General features: G+C 45.9%; 1 protein-coding gene across 1 annotated transcript in view; it reads right to left on the reverse strand.

Moving 5' to 3' along the window:
* Nucleotides 1-1,547: 1,547 nt before the first annotated feature.
* Nucleotides 1,548-17,441, reverse strand: part of LOC126162453 (cytochrome P450 306a1) — a 421,350-nt gene continuing 405,456 nt past the window's right edge. Inside the window, exons 7-8 of the mRNA XM_049918978.1 lie at nt 11,500-11,674; nt 1,548-2,030 (exon numbers count right to left, since the gene is read on the reverse strand). Of these exons, the coding sequence (XP_049774935.1) occupies nt 1,852-2,030; nt 11,500-11,674 (354 nt within the window). The 3' untranslated portion in view covers nt 1,548-1,851. The remainder of the gene's footprint in view (nt 2,031-11,499; nt 11,675-17,441) is intronic.

The following is a 17,441-nucleotide window of genomic DNA, read 5'->3' on the forward strand; positions in this document are numbered from 1 at the left end:
TGGTGTGGATCCTCCTACAGTGTAGAGCTTTAGACGATGGAATTAACAATTCCGAGAAAAAGGTTGTTTTTGTGTGAAAGCAAATCGCCGGGTCGTCCACGAATCTCTGACACAGACGTCGAACGCATCTGATTCACATGGAGTCCGCATAAATCCGTTCGCCGTGCAGCTCGACAGCTCAACATAGCCCCAATGTCCGTCTGCCGTGTGTTGCGTCGACGTTTACACATGAAACCACACAAAATTCAGCTACGGCAAAGTCTTAGTGAAGGTGACAAACAACAGCGTATGGAGTTCTGTAATTTCGTTCATGCCAAGATGGGTGGATGACAGTTCTCTACTACGCTTAATGTTTACTGACGAGGCAACATTCCACTTAAATGGAAAGGTGAACCGTCATAATGTGAAAATATGGATGGAGTACGGAACAACCACATGAAGTTGTTTAACAGGTGAAAGGGACTCTCTAAAATTTAATGTATTTTGTGCAGTTTCATGGGAAAAGGTGCGTGGTCCATTTATCTTTGCAGAGAACATTGTTACAGGCAGCAAATATCTCTATATGTTTGAAAACTCTTTTTTTCTACGGTTGGAGACTGATTCGAACGATTTCATTTACCAATAGGATGGGGCACCGCCACACTGGCATCTGGAAGAGCTGGAATTTTAAATCAAAGGATTACTGAACGATGGATCGGTAGCACTGGACCAAATGATTCAGCCTCACATTACTGGCCTCCGAGTTCCACGGAGCTGACTGGATGTGATTATTTCTTGGGGGGAGGGGGCGGAGAGGGTTATAAAAGACTCTGTTTATGTGCCTCCGTTACCAACAGCAATTAATAAACTGAGACATCGCACAACAGCAGATGTGGAAGTTGTAACTCAAGATATGCTCGCTGCAGTGTGGGAACAATTTCAATACCACACTGATGATGAGGATGTTTGGTTCGTGGGGCGCTCAACTGCACTGTTATCAGCGCCCGTACAAATTCCCAACTCTTGCTCAATCCAATCTCGCCACTTTCATGAATGATGATGAAATTATGAGGACAACACAAACACCCAGTCATCTCGAGGCAGGTCAAAATCCCTGACCCTGCCAGGAATCGAACCCGGGACCGCGTGCTCGGGAAACGAGAACGCGACCGCGAGACCATCAGCTGCGGGCTAATACCGCAATGACACATATCGTGCATCTCAAGGTGGCCATATTTAACACCTATGAAATGGTACGAAAGAAAAAACTTTTTGAGATCCCCGTTCATCAAAAAACAAAATTCATTGTGTGTATTTATTAGTTTCAGAAATATAGACGTGCGAAATCGGATGATTCTTTTTTGGTACATCCTCTATTTCTCATGCACTAGCCATGGGATATTGCAAATGTCAGGAAAAGGACAAAAAGCAATAGTCAGTAAAGGCCGGGGCATGGATTTTGCGTGAAGATGTATAAGGAGTCAGTTCCTTTCCATTAGGTTGCGATTGGTAGGCGTTAATGTTTTTGGAATATTTACATAAACGTAAGACACAGTTAATACCATTCATTCATTGTACATGTGTAGCGTTTTATTAAAGAAATGTATACATTTCGTCACAGATAAATGCTACTCTCTTCTTATAGCCTTAAAAAAAATTGACTTCTTGTCGGAGGCGAGGTAAAGAAAATTAAAAGAAAAGCTGTTTTTTTCTGTCACATGATGTTGTCATGGCAAAATATCCAGGGCAGATGTGGGATGTTGTAAAGGGAGTTTTCGGTCAAATACGATTATCGAGCCAGTGAGCGGGTACATATGACTTTCTTTTTTAAGCGATGAGAGAGGGCAGAGAAGATGGCGCGGGTGGAGGCGGTCAGCGGGGGGTGAAGCGCAGCGGCTGCGGGGGCGGCGTCAGGGTGATGCCGCAGGCGCCGCGCAGGTCCGGCCCGGCGGCGGCGTCGGGGGCGGAGACGCGCAGGCGCTGCAGCAGCGCGCCGCAGTACAGCCACAGCACGACGCGCGCCAGCTCCTCGCCCACGCACATGCGCTTCCCTGCAACACGCACGCACACGGCGCTCAGCGCTCCCACTGACAGGCTACAACAGGTGCGGGTAACAACGCTGCGATCGAGCAAAGCGGCATCACTCCGTTTCTTTATGATGTATACACAGCACAACATGTCGTTCCGGAGCCTCGAAATGTACACAGCTGTATTTTCTGGCGCTTAACCTAGCCCACATTACCACATATCCAAATCCACAATGCACGCTGATAAAGACCCCAAGTTCGAGTCTCGGTCCAACACACAGTTTTAATCTTCCAGAAAGTTTCAAAACTGCGCACACTCGTCTGGAGAGTGAAATAATCATTTTGGCCACTTACCGCAGCTAATGTCGTTTCGTCCAGGGTTCCAGGTCTGAAGAGACATTGAATAATAAAACTTTACGCAATGTTTTCCTATCAAAATTTCCTGTCACATTAAAACAGTGTGCCGGAACGGCGCTCTGCCCAGGAACTTTGCCTATCGCGGGCAACTCTCTTACCGACTGAGTTACGAAGGCACACCTTCCTACCCGCCGTCACAGCTTTGCTTCTTCCAGCACCCCTCTCCCTTTCCGGAAAACAGTAAGCTGGTTCAACTGAATGTACATTACAGATGTTACGCAGATGTAGATCGTTCGACAGGACGTAGCAGCGAGAAGAGTGCATCGAACGAATCCACCGATCCTCAGAGCTTACGTGGTGTGGCGTGAAATCCCACGACAGACAAATTACGTGACGTTTTATTCCATAGATTTACTCTGAGCGTTTCTTGGCGGACCCGAATTAATTCTCTGCCCCGCTACAGTTGTGCTGATGGGACGCCTTCCAGTACTCCAATGTTAATATGAAAAGCCCTGCAGCAGTTCAACTGCCTTCAGAAAGACTTCCAACTCTAGCCAGTTGACTGGAATCTCCATCTGACTCCTTGTAACTTCTGCCGAAAACATCCACGCAGCTAAAGAGGAATACAGTTAAACATATACAGGTAAATGACATGCGGAAAAACAATTCTCTAATCTCCAGACACAATGGAATCTATATGCTTAAATTAAATCCTGCTAGTTCCGTTTCGCTAAGTGAACACTACCTCCAACTAACGGTTCCACGCTCTTATACGGGGTGTCCCAGGAGTAATGGTTAGTGTTCAGGGATACGACAGGAACGATCATTCGAACCAAATAGTCTAGTAAACACGAGCTCTGAAATGCGTAACTTAAGAGTTAAGAGCACTTCTTCATCTTCGATACTGTGAAACAGATCTCTTCTACAGTAAGTCCTATGCTTTCCGTATTTTGGGAGGAGGTACTACTGAGAAAAAACAGAAAAGAATTTCCAGTAAACATGGGCTCTGGAGTGCATAGCTTCAGAGCTATAAGCACTTGCTCATTGGAAGAGAAGTGCTGCATATTAGCCAAGGTTGAAGCGCCACTGCTGTTTCGGTCCAGTTGTTTTCATTAAATGGTTATTTGGTATCGTTAGCTGGGATATCAATAACCATTCTAATGATTATAAAGAATGCGCCTCGATTGCAAATAGAATTCGGATGTCGACCTAGGTTTCGCCGCGGATAACCACGCCTTCTTCGAAACACACTAAAACTACAAACTTCCTGAAGAGACAATGTCCAACATTAATACAGAACGCCCAAAAGGGTAAAAGACTCGCATAAAATGTAAAATAAACGGTACGTGTGAACCATGTCAATAGCTGTACTTAGCTCGAACGTCAGAAGCGTGCTTCATCACCTCAGCCAACGTTCGATGGGCCCCTAGCTCTCAGGTATGCGCGTTCCTTTCTGACATTCTCACAGCCTGGCTGCCGGCGCCACCTCATGATGATGATGATGATGTTTGGTTTGTGGGGCGCTCAACTGCGCGGTTATCAGCGCCCGTACAATTATCCAATCTTTGCTCAGTCCAATTTCGCCACTTTCCTGGATGATGATGAAATGATGAGGACAACACAAACACCCAGTCATCTCGAGGTAGGTGAAAATCCCTGACCCCGCCGGGAATCGAACCCGGGACCCCGTGCTCGGGAAGCGAGAACGCTACCGCGAGACCACGAGCGCGCCACCTCAGTTTACCTGGGAGCCCGCGGCCCACCGAACGTTGGCTTGGGTGGGGAAGCACGCTTCTGACGTTTGAGCTAAGTACAGCTGTTTGACATGGCACACACGTACAGTTTATTTTACATTTAATGCGAATCATTTGCCCTTTTGAGCGTTCAGTATTAATGTTGAACCATGCCTCTTTAGGCAGTTTGTGGTTTTAGTGTGTTCCGAAGAAGGCGTGGTTATCCGCGCCGAAACCTACGTCGATATCCGGTTTCTATTTGAAATCGAGGCGTATTCCTTTTAATCATTAAATTATTCACGATTGCTGACGCGCTCCAATGTTAAAAGTTCTCAATAACCATTCTCCTTTTTATTGACGTACTACGCCTGGTGACTGAAAAGGTGGCCTCTTTTGTGTTTAATTTACATGTAACGCTCCTTTTCTTCTCCGCTCTGCTTCCAGTCTAGTGTGTTTGAGTGTAAAAAAATGAGAGATAGTGGTAGTAGAGTGGAGTTTGTACCAACTTAATCTTGTAAGCAAGTTCAGCAGAGGGAAACTAGCAACAAAGATAAACCAAGTTAGCAAAATAGAAGGTATCAGGATGGTCACTGCCGAGGAGGACCAACTCCCTCTACTCGGTCTGACCAGAGAACCGTTGCCCTCTAGTTTCGTCACACGAGGCAGTCTTGGGCTGGCTGGCGAACGGTGTGGACGTAGTAGCTCTATGGGGCTCCCCACATTACAGTAAATAGAAGGTACTGGAATGTGTTGTTTAGTCGTACAGAACGCTAATAAGTTTCTTTCAGAATCAGTTTAGTCAGAGTAACTTTAAATGATGTCTTAATTATCAATATTTTAGTGGATTGGATGGTAAAAGAAGGAGACTTAGTCGCGTGTTAATGTGTAGTGTGGACCATAAGTTCACACTCTTATCCCGATTGCAGGGCGTTTTCTCAATGTTTCGTTTTGTGTGATCTCATTCTGTTGCTGGAACGGAATACTTTTGGTTCATTACCTTATCAATTTCAGGCTTTTCTTTGTATGCAGTTCTTGTCCATATGCCGGCGCCATTTGTCGCGAACTTGCCTAATGGTGCTCAGATTTCAAGCTAGTGTGCTTCTGATTGTGTTCTAATGTTTATTGAGTGAATATGATTGTAACCATACTATTTTTGTGAGGGGAATTTTATCGAATTTTTGGTGTTTTTTTGTGAGTTGTGTTCGACCATATGTTCTCGCCATTTGTCTATTCTAACGTGGCTCAGATTACGTTCCAGTAGAAGCTTATTCAGTTCAATATTGGTCAGGATATAGCCGTTTTGCGTGGAAATTTTATTTAATTTGTGCCGGTTTCTTTGTGAATTTACCCAACCACGTGAGCACCCCAGTGCTACCTGCTAGATTAAACCTGTGTAGTTTCTGTCCCCATGCGGCATTTCGCACCCTGCAAAGTTAAATAACAGAGTACGAGTACAGCCAGCAACCTTTTGTTTGACATTATTATTTGTTTTTTCTATGTTTCTTTTTGTGAATAGTGGTCAACCACATGGTCATTGTACCACTGGTACGATAGTTTAACTCTCCCTAGATTGCACTCTGTAACAATCTGCTTGCATTACAAGTGTACGGAGAGAGATATTAGTGCACCAATAGGACCTCCCTCCCCCCCCCCCCTTTCTCCCCATCGCCCCTTGTCTTCGTATGCCAGTGTCAGATTCGGGTCCATGTGAACAGATTTCATCGTGTACCTTCATGTTGCTACTGAATTTACTGGGAGAATATTATTCGGTTTAACGTAAACTGACGAAACAAATTTAATCAGTTGCATGTACTTCCACTAGTGGTTTCATAAAAAGAAGTGAACAGCCAAGGAATTAGATAGTACGTGTTTGCCAGCTATATATAGCCGAGTTGAGATCATACTTTACATAATTTGCTCGTAACATTACACAGTTTTTGGTACGCGTCCAGTATTGCGCTAACCGCATAGGCGTGGATCTGAAGTAGCATGCTTGTTGTGGTAATGAGTGCAATGTACGTATTTTACCCCCTGTCCCATCGATAACTCATATGTGACTATAGCCATATTTCTTTAGAGAACTAATTGAAAAGTTTTTGAAGGTCTTACCACTGTGTGGGCTTCAATATAGAGGCTAATTGTCACTTTAGTGTTTTTCCTGCTTTAGAATAAAATAAATGTGAATCTCAGCAAAAGTAAACTTTTTTAATTGCTTCTTCCCCTCAGCTAAACCCGAGGAAAATAATTTAACCCCATGATCATCGTTGTTGCCATTATTAATAGAGGTGTTATGCTGATTATTTAATCAAAGTAAGAATTCTAATAAAAGCAATGTTTGGCAATTTCAGAAAGTGTTAAATGATGGTGATGATGTTGTTTGGTTTGTGGGGCGCTCAACTGCGTGCTTATCAGCGCCCGTACAAATTCCCAACCTTTGCTCAGTCCCATCTCGCCACGCACATGAATAATGATGAAAGGATGAGGACAACACAAACACCCAGTCATCTCGAGGCAGGTGAAAAATCCTGACCCCCAACGGGAATCGAATCCGGGACCCCGTGCTCGGGAAGCGAGAACGCAACCAGAAAGTGATAAGAGGTCCCGTCTTGTACGTATTGTCTCATGGTAATTCGCCAGTCTAGCGTTGTCAGTTGCGTTCCTAATAAATTTCTATAGTAATTTTGTGAATAGGTTACATTCACCTGTAAATAAAATAGATTATCGGGCCTATTCACTGAAATAAATTCGAGTTCTAAGCCATGGAACATAACGCGCAGTAATACAAGGACCACGCCTGGCAATGGGCAAACATTCACTATCTTTAAACAGACGAACCAGGCGATAAACTTACAAGGTGTAAAAGTGCTCGTAGGTCTTAATATATGCAACCCATGTTTACTGGATATTTAACGAGAGAAGTGGCGCTGTAGTTAGCACACTGGACTCGCATTTGGGAGGACGACGGTTCAAATCCGCTTCCGGCCACCCAGATTTAGGTTTTCCATTGTTTATCTTACCAGGCAAATGCCGAGATGATTCTTTTGAAAGAGTGCGCCAATTTTCTTCCCCATACTTGAAACAACACGAGTCTGTGCTGCGTCTCTAAAGACCTCGACGTGGAGGGGACATTGAACTTCAATCTTCCTTTGTCAACGACATACCTACTGTACATCTTTTCTTCGTTTGGTCCATACTACCATCTCTCATAATATGGAAAGCAAATACAGTGAAGAGCCAAAGAAACTAGTACACCTGCCTAATATCGTGCAGGGGCCCCGCGACCTCACAGAATTGCCACAACACGACGTGCCATGGATTCGACTAATGTCTGAAGTAGTGCTGGAGGAAATTGACACCATGAATCCTGCAGGTGGTCTATAAATCCGTAAGAGTACGAGGGGCTGCAGATCTCTTCCGAACAGTACGTTGCAAGGCATCCCAGAAGAGTGTTCCTGGAGCCACTCTGTAGCAATTCCGAACGTGTGGGGTGTCACATTGTCCTGCAGGAATTGCTCGAGTCCGTCGGAATATGCAATGGACGTGAATGGATGCACGTGATCAGACAGGATGCTTACGTACGTGTCACCTGTCAGAGTCGTATCTAGACGTATCAGGGGGTCCATATCACTCCAACTGCACATACCCCACACCACTACACAGCCTCCACCAGCTTGAACTGTCCCATGCTGACATGGAGGGTCCATGGATTCATGAGGTTGTCTCCATACCCTTAAAAGTCCATCCGCTCGATACTTGAAACGAGACTCGTCCGACCAGGCAACATATTTCCAGTCATCAACAGTCCAGTGTCGGTATTGACGGGCCCAGGTGAGGCGCAAAACTTTGTGTCGTACGGTCATCAAGGGTACACGAGTAGGCCTTCGCCTGCGAAAACCCATATCGATGATGTTCACTGAATGGTTCGCACGCTGACACTTGTTGACGGCCCAGAATTGAAATCTGCAGGAGTTTGAGGAACGCTGTCACGTTGAACGATTCTCTTCAGTCGTCGTTCGTCCCGTTATTGCCGGATCTTTTTCCGGATCAGCGATGTCGGAGATCTGATGTTTTACTGGATTCCTGGTATTCAAGGTACACTCGTGAAATGGTCGTACGGGAAAATCCGCACTTCATCGCTACCTCGTGCGCCGACACCAAGTTCAAACTCACTGAAATCTTGATTACCTGCCACTGTAGCAGCAGTAACCGATCTAACAATTGCGCCAGACACTTGTTGTCTTATATAGGCGTTGCCGACCGCAGCGCCTTATTATGCCTGTTTACATAGCTCTGTGATTCGAAAGTCACTATACATTTGGTACTTAAACAAATTTTATTGACCAATATGTAATGGCACTGCAACTTATTTTACAATAGGACATAATTTCAGTGCATTTCAATGTGACCACCTTGCATGTCTAGGCACGCCCCCCAGCGCTCCACTGTAGACAAAAAGACCTTCCCAAGCATATCTGGTGTAATCTCAGCAGCTGCGGCTCGAATTCGCCGTGTTAAGTGTTCAGTGCTGCGGAACTTCACTTGGTATACCCTAGACTTGATAAACCCCCACGCAAAAAAGTCTAAGTGTGTCAACTGAGGATAGCGGGGCGCCCACATCCGTGGAGAGGCACGACCAATCCATCTGCCGGGAAATGCTTGATTCAGATAATCCCGAGCGACGAGGGCAAAAAGGGGTGGTGCATCATCATGTTGGAAAAACAACAGTATCCATCATCCCATCAGATATCAACTAGGGCTCCAAAAACTGTTCCAACATATCTACAGGGCTATTACAAATGATTGAAGCGATTTCATAAATTCACTGTAGCTCCATTCATTGACATATGGTCACGACACACTACAGATACGTAGAAAAACCCATAAAGTTTTGTTCGGCTGAAGCCGCACTTCAGGTTTCTGCCGCCAGAGCGCTCGAGAGCGCAGTGAGACAAAATGGCGACAGGAACCGAGAAAGCGTATGTCGTGCTTGAAATGCACTCACATCAGTCAGTCATAACAGTGCAACGACACTTCAGGACGAAGTTCAACTAAGATCCACCAACTGCTAACTCCATTCGGCGATGGTATGCGCAGTTTAAAGCTTCTGGATGCCTCTGTAAGGGGAAATCAACGGGTCGGCCTGCAGTGAGCGAAGAAACGGTTGAACGCGTGCGGGCAAGTTTCATGCGTAGCCCGCGGAAGTCGACGAATAAAGCAAGCAGGGAGCTAAACGTACCACAGCCGACGGTTTGGAAAATCTTACGGAAAAGGCTAAAGCAGAAGCCTTACTGTTTACAATTGCTACAGGCCCTGACACCCGATGACAAAGTCAAACGCTTTGAATTTTCGGCGCGGTTGCAACAGCTCATGGAAGAGGATGCGTTCAGTGCGAAACTTGTTTTCAGTGATGAAGTGATGGGGTTATGTGAAAGATTCAGTGTTTAAACCTCCTCTACCAAGAAACGTGCCAGAACTGCGAGCTCGCATCAACGATGCTTTCGAACTCATTGATGGGGACATGCTGCGCCGAGTGTGGGAGGAACTTGATTATCGGTTTGATGTCTGCCGAATCACTAAAGGGGCGCATATCGAACATTTGTGAATACCTAAAAAAACTTTTTGAGTTTTTGTATGTGTGTGCAAAGCATTGTGAAAATATCTCAAATAATAAAGTTATTTTAGAGCTGTGAAATCGCTTCAATCATTTGTAATAACCCTGTAGGTATGTGGTTCCCGTAACGGTTTGTTCTGTGAAGAAGAAGGCCCGTACACTATTGACCTCGTTATCCCTAACCACACATTCGCTTTTGTTGTGTCCCGTTGCCACTCCTGCAGCACACTTGGTTGTTCGTCTGCCCAGATTCTGCAGCTGTGTCTGTTCACATGTCAACAGGTATGAAATGTAGCTTCATCACTGAACAAGACATTTTGCATCAAATTATCATTTTCCACAGCTTGTAGCAGGTCATGACACATAGCTTGTCTGGCTGCGTAGTCCTCCGCTTCAAGCTTATGTACGACCTGGATATGGTACGCACATTTGTGCAGCTTGTAACGAAGAACTCTCCATACAGTGGTTTGAGGAATACCAAGCTCTCTACTATGTCTCCTGGTAGATGTGGAAGGGCTATGTGTGATCGCATCCTGCACACTTTGCACGGTGTCTGGCCGGCCGATGTGGCCGAGCGGTTCTAGGCGCTTCAGTCTGGAACCGCGCGACCGCTTCGGTCGCAGGTTCGAATCCTGCCACGGGCATGGATGTGTGTGATGTCCTTAGGTTAGTTAGGTTTAAGTAGTTCTAAGTTCTAGGGGACTGATGACCTCAGATATTAAGTCCCATAGTGCTCAGAGCCATTTTTTGCACGGTATCTGGCGTTATGGCCGGCCTCCCTGGACGTTGTTCTTCATCTGCAACACTACCAGTACGCTGGAATTTATTGACTAGGGTCTTGATAGCAAGCCTGGTGAGGCCTGTTTTCAGGAATCGACGGGCAAAGTCTGTCCGCACCTGTTAATACGTCATTCCACGAAGAAGAGCAGAAACAACAGCGATTTATTCTTCTTTGGTTAGCATTCTGTCGTAGTACCCGCAAGAAACAAATATTCCGTTACCATATCACTGAAATGTATAGTGACTTTAGAATCACTCTGTATTTGAGTACGCATGCCAATACCAGTTTCTTTGGCGCATCAGTGTAAATGTGTTTCACAGCATCGACGACGAAGAAGTGCTCATGTGCACTTCAGAGCCCATGTTTACTAGACTTTTTTTAGTTAGAATCATCGTTCCTGACTATTCCTCCTAGAACTCCCTTGTATAATATGTCTCTTCCTATGGAGAATTTTCAAATTCACTAAAAGGCAACAATCGTCTGGAAAAATGGAATAGGTCTAAACAGAATTCTACCCCACAAACCGGGAAGTACTTCTGGTTCTTGTAATTCTTCAGTATTTAAATAGGAACTTTGGTGAGCGCGAAGGATCTCGTCAACTCCTGACTTCGCTCCTCAAAATTCCCGTAAAATCTAGCCGTTCCGACCAGTGAAACCCAAGATCGGGCGCTTCCATTGGCCGTTTTTTGATCTCGCTAATAGCTTTCTGTAAAGTGCTGTTTGCTGCAGGATTTCCGTAAGCTTCTTTCCAAAAATGGAAAGTCAGACCCAATAGACCTCCTTCCCAATCCGTTTTCGAGCATTAGGAAAAGATCAAGCCATCATCTCCTGATTAGAGGGACCTTCTTTTCCACTGACCACGGAAATAGGCTCCGGCGTATGAGCAGCACGCAGGCGAAACCAGGAAATGATATGTTGTGCAATGACTACCAATGTACACCCTAAGTTTGAAAAGGAAGGAAAGCCGAGAAACGAAAAGAAGGAAGTACTGTGAGCAGCAGCTCCTCTTACCTGTCTGGAAAGGTATGAAGTTGTCGCGGCGCACTATGTGGCCGTCGTCGTCCAGGAAGCGGGCCGGGTTGAAGCGCTCTGGCTCGGGCCACGCCTTGGGGTCCATGTGGATGGCCCACAACAACGGCAGCACCATGGTGCCCTTCGCCACGTGGAAGCCGCCCAGCGTCATGTCCTGCGGACACACACCGCACTCAGCGCGCTCCATGGTTCTCCCTCCACATTTACGTCATTAATACGAGGGTGAGTCAAATGAAAAAAATTAAATATTTTTTGAAATATTATTTATTGTGTAGAAGTGGTACAAAGCTGTATCACTTTTCAACATAATCCCCCCCACCCTCAATGCAAGTCCTCCAGCGCTTAAAAAGTGCATATATTCTTTTAGAAAAAATTCTTTTGGTAGTCCGCGCAACCACTCATGCACCGCGTGACGTACCTCTTCATCAGAACGGAAGTTCTTTCCTCCCATTGCGTCTTTGAGTTGTCCAAACATATGGAAATCACTTAGTGATGAGGAATGGCGCCATTCCTTGCTCGCTCTCTTTGTTTCCGGTTGGTGGAAGTGAACCCAGGTTTCGTCCCCAGTAACGATTCTTGCAAGGAAGCCATCACCTTCTCGTTTAAAGCGCCGTAGAAGTTATTCACAAGCATCAACAAGTCGTTCTATCTTTTCAGGAGTCAGCTACCGTGGCACCCATCTTGCAGACACTTTGTGACATTGGAGCACATCGTGCACTATGTGGTGTGCTGACCCATGACTAATCTGTAAACATGCTGCAATGTCATTCAGTGCCACTCGGCGGTTTTCCTTCACTATGGCTCCAACTGCTGCAATGTTCTGTGGAGTCACAACGCGTTGTGCCTGACCTGTACCAGGGTAATTTCCAAGAATGATTGCCCATCGAAGTCGCGAGGTCCAGACGATACATATCGAACGTGCGATCCTAAATCGATCATGCAGCTCTGGTGGCCGGATTATGATCAATTATTTGTGATCGTCATTTTTATCTGTTTTCCGTCGTTCCCTCAGTTGCTCTAAACTACATAACTCCGCGAATTATTTGTGAGTTGCAAGGGAAACCCAGACGATTTATGTCGGCAGTAAGTGGGATGTCTGGTGTTCTTTACGTTTCTTCGGCGGATTTTCTCACATGGAAAAATCCAATTCCATGTTTATCCAGCGTAGAAGATTGTTTGACATTTTGTCAAACGAATATGGACTACTACCGGACGAGGAAACGAAGGACTGCGTAGACTGTGGTGGTGGAGGTGTGTAAAACTTCGTAAGAAGAGTTTCGATGTGACATACCGTTTAGCCGGTCTGTGTGGCCGTGCGGTTCTAGACGCTTCAGTCTACATCTACATCTACATCTACATTTATACTCCGCAAGCCACCCAACGGTGTGTGGCGGAGGGCACTTTACGTGCCACTGTCATTACCTCCCTTTCCTGTTCCAGTCGCGTATGGTTCGCGGGAAGAACGACTGTCTGAAAGCCTCTGTGCGCGCTCTAATCTCTCTAATTTTACATTCGTGATCTCCTCGGGAGGTATAAGTAGGGGGAAGCAATATATTCGATACCTCATCCAGAAACGCACCCTCTCGAAACCTGGCGAGCAAGCTACACCGCGAAGCAGAGCGCCTCTCTTGCAGAGTCCGCCACTTGAGTTTGTTAAACATCTGCGTAACGCTATCACGGTTACCAAATAACCCTGTGACGAAACGCGCCGCTCTTCTTTGAATCTTCTCTATCTCCTCCGTCAACCCGATCTGGTACGGATCCCACACTGATGAGCAATACTCAAGTATAGGTCGAACGAGTGTTTTGTAAGCCACCTCCTTTGTTGATGGACTACATTTTCTAAGGACTCTCCCAATGAATCTCAACCTGGTACCCGCCTTACCAACAATTAATTTTATATGATCATTCCACTTCAAATCGTTCCGCACGCATACTCCCAGATATTTTACAGAAGTAACTGCTACCAGTGTTTGTTCCGCTATCATATAATCATACAATAAAGGATCCTTCTTTCTATGTATTCGCAATACATTACATTTGTCTATGTTAAGGGTCAGTTGCCACTCCCTGCACCAAGTGCCTATCCGCTGCAGATCTTGCTGCATTTCGCTACAATTTTCTAATGCTGCAACTTCTCTGTATACTACAGCATCATCCGCGAAAAGCCGCATGGAACTTCCGACACTATCTACTAGGTCATTTATATATATTGTGAAAAGCAATGGTCCCATAACACTCCCCTGTGGCACACCAGAGGTTACTTTAACGTCTGTAGACGTCTCTCCGTTGATAACAACATGCTGCGTTCTGTTTGCTAAAAACTCTTCAATCCAGCCACACAGCTGGTCTGATATTCCGTAGGCTCTTACTTTGTTTATCAGGCGACAGTGCGGAACTGTATCGAACGCCTTCCGGAAGTCAAGAAAAATAGCATCTACCTGGGAGCCTGTATCTAATATTTTCTGGGTCTCATGAACAAATAAAGCGAGTTGGGTCTCACACGATCGCTGTTTCCGGAATCCATGTTGATTCCTACATAGTAGATTCTGAGTTTCCAAAAACGACATGATATTCGAGCAAAAAACATGTTCTAAAATTCTACAACAGATCGATGTCAGAGATATAGGTCTATAGTTTTGCGCATCTGCTCGACGACCCTTCTTGAAGACTGGGACTACCTGTGCTCTTTTCCAATCATTTGGAACCTTCCGTTCCTCTAGAGACTTGCGGTACACGGCTGTTAGAAGGGGGGCAAGTTCTTTCGCGTACTCTGTGTAGAATCGAATTGGTATCCCGTCAGGTCCAGTGGACTTTCCTCTGTTGAGTGATTCCAGTTGCTTTTCTTTTCCTTGAACATTTATTTCGATGTCAGCCATTTTTTCGTTTGTGCGAGGATTTAGAGAAGGAACTGCAGTGCGGTCTTCCTCTGTGAAACAGCTTTGGAAAAAGGTGTTTAGTATTTCAGCTTTACGCTTGTCATCCTCTGTTTCAATGCCATCATCATCCCGGAGTGTCTGGATATGCTGTTTCGAGCCACTTACTGATTTAACGTAAGACCAGAACTTCCTAGGATTTTCTGTCAAGTCGGTACATAGAATTTTACTTTCGAATTCACCGAACGCTTCACGCATAGCCCTCCTTACGCTAACTTTGACATCGTTTAGCTTCTGTTTGTCTGAGAGGTTTTGGCTGCGTTTAAACTTGCAGTGAAGCTCTCTTTGCTTTTGCAGTAGTTTCCTAACTTTGTTGTTGTACCACGGTGGGTTTTTCCCGTCCCTCACAGTTTTACTCGGCACGTACCTGTCTAAAACGCATTTTACGATTGCCTTGAACTTTTTCCATAAACACTCAACATTGTCAGTGTCGGAACAGAAATTTTCGTTTTGATCTGTTAGGTAGTCTGAAATCTGCCTTCTATTACTCTTGCTAAACAGATAAACCTTCCGCCCTTTTTTTATATTCCTATTAACTTCCAAATTCAGGGATGCTGCAACGGCCTTATGATCACTGATTCCCTGTTCTGCACTTACAGAGTCGAAAAGTTCGGGTCTGTTTGTTACCAGTAGGTCCAAGATGTTATCTCCACGAGTCGGTTCTCTGTTTAATTGCTCGAGGTAATTTTCGGATAGTGCACTCAGTATAATGTCACTCGATGCTCTGTCCCTACCACCCGTCCTAAACATCTGAGTGTCCCAGTCTATATCTGGTAAATTGAAATCTCCACCTAAGACTATAACATGCTGAGAAAATTTATGTGAAATGTATTCCAAATTTTCTCTCAGTTGTTCTGCCACTAATGCTGCTGAGTCGGGGGGTCGGTAAAAGGAGCCAATTATTAACCTAGCTCGGTTGTTGAGTGTAACCTCCACCCATAATAATTCACAGGAACTATCCACTTCTACTTCACTACAGGATAAACTACTACTAACAGCGACGAACACTCCACCACCGGTTGCATGCAATCTATCCTTTCTAAACACCGTCTGTACCTTTGTAAAAATTTCGGCAGAATTTATCTCTGGCTTCAGCCAGCTTTCTGTACCTATAACGATTTCAGCTTCAGTGCTTTCTATCAGCGCTTGAAGTTCCGGTACTTTACCAACGCAGCTTCGACAGTTTACAACTACAATACCGATTGCTGCTTGGTCCCCGCATGTTCTGACTTTGCCCCGCACCCGTTGAGGCTGTTGCCCTTTCTGTACTTGCCCGAGGCCATCTAACCTAAAAAACCGCCCAGCCCACGCCACACAACCCCTGCTACCCGTGTAGCCGCTTGTTGCGTGTAGTGGACTCCTGACCTATCCAGCGGAACCCGAAACCCCACCACCCTATGGCGCAAGTCGAGGAATCTGCAGCCCACAAGGTCGCAGAACCGTCTCAGCCTCTGATTCAGACCCTCCACTCGGCTCTGTACCAAAGGTCCGCAGTCAGTCCTGTCGACGATGCTGCAGATGGTGAGCTCTGCTTTCATCCCGTTAGCGAGACTGGCAGTCTTCACCAAATCAGATAGCCGCCGGAAGCCAGAGAGGATTTCCTCCGATCCATAGCGACACACATCATTGGTGCCGACATGAGCGACCACCTGCAGATGGGTGCACCCTGTACCCTTCATGGCATCCGGAAGGACCCTTTCCACATCTGGAATGACTCCCCCCGGTATGCACACGGAGTGCACTTTGGTCTTCTTCCCCTCCCTTGCTGCCATATCCCTAAGGGGCCCCATTACGCGCCTGACGTTGGAGCTCCCAACTACCAGTAAGCCCACCCTCTGCGACCGCCCGGATCTTGCAGACTGAGGGGCAACCTCTGGAACAGGACAGGCAGCCATGTCAGGCCGAAGATCAGTATCAGCCTGAGTATCAGCCAGAGACAGAGCCTGAAACCGGTTCGTCAGACAAACTGGAGAGGCCTTCCGTTCAGCCCTCCGGAATGTCTTTCGCCCCCTGCCACACCTTGAGACGACCTCCCACTCTACCACAGGTGAGGGATCAGCCTCAATGCGGGCAGTCTGGAACCGCGTGACCGCTACGGTCGCAGGTTCGAATCCTGCCTCGGGCATAGATGTGTATGATGTCCTTAGGTTAGTTACGTTTAAGTAGTTCTAAGTTCTAGGGGACTGATGACCATAGATGTTAAGTCCCATAGTGCTCAGAGCCATTTGAACCATTTTTTTTCTTTGACATATCGTTACAACTTCATTGTGGACAGTGCGGAAAACGAACAAGTATCAGGAAGAATACATGGTTCGACTCTTCCAAATTATCCATCCAGACCACCGTAATGGACTTTAACTTGGCGACAACACCGACGACGAGTAAGGTAAGTTGTCTCCTTTGCAATTGCAAGTATTTTTGTAACCCTCTTATTTTGTCATTGCTGTAGTGACCACCGTAAACATACTCAAAATGCCCGCCACCAGAGTTGCATGATTGATTTACCATCGCACGTTCGATATGTATCGTTTGGACCCCGCGGCTTCGATAGGCAATCATTCTTGGAAATTACCTGTACGAGGAGCATCTTCCACTGAAGTCTAACCATTTGCGAACTTCCTACTCCATTCGTAGACTTGCTGCTGTGACAATCATGCATCACCGTACTAAACCTTCATTCGTCGATGAATTTCAATAGGTTTCACACCTTCGCTACGCAAACCTAATAACAGAACGCTGTTCTTCCCTGGTGCAAGTCGCAAGTGGGGCGGCCAACTTATACTGATACTGCGACGGTATGTGTGCATCTGCAGTATGCTGCCACCTACAGGCCATTCTGCACGCTGTTTGTAGCACGCTTACCAACTTACAGGATAACGGCGAGAAATTTCGATTTGTTATTGCAAATTTAAGGTTTTCATTTGACTCACACTCGTACTTTGTTGAGTAAGATCTGAATACGATATGGATCTGGCTACCCGTTAA

Source organism: Schistocerca cancellata, chromosome 1 (genome assembly GCF_023864275.1).
Source record: "Schistocerca cancellata isolate TAMUIC-IGC-003103 chromosome 1, iqSchCanc2.1, whole genome shotgun sequence".
NCBI classification, from domain to species: Eukaryota; Metazoa; Arthropoda; class Insecta; order Orthoptera; family Acrididae; genus Schistocerca; species Schistocerca cancellata.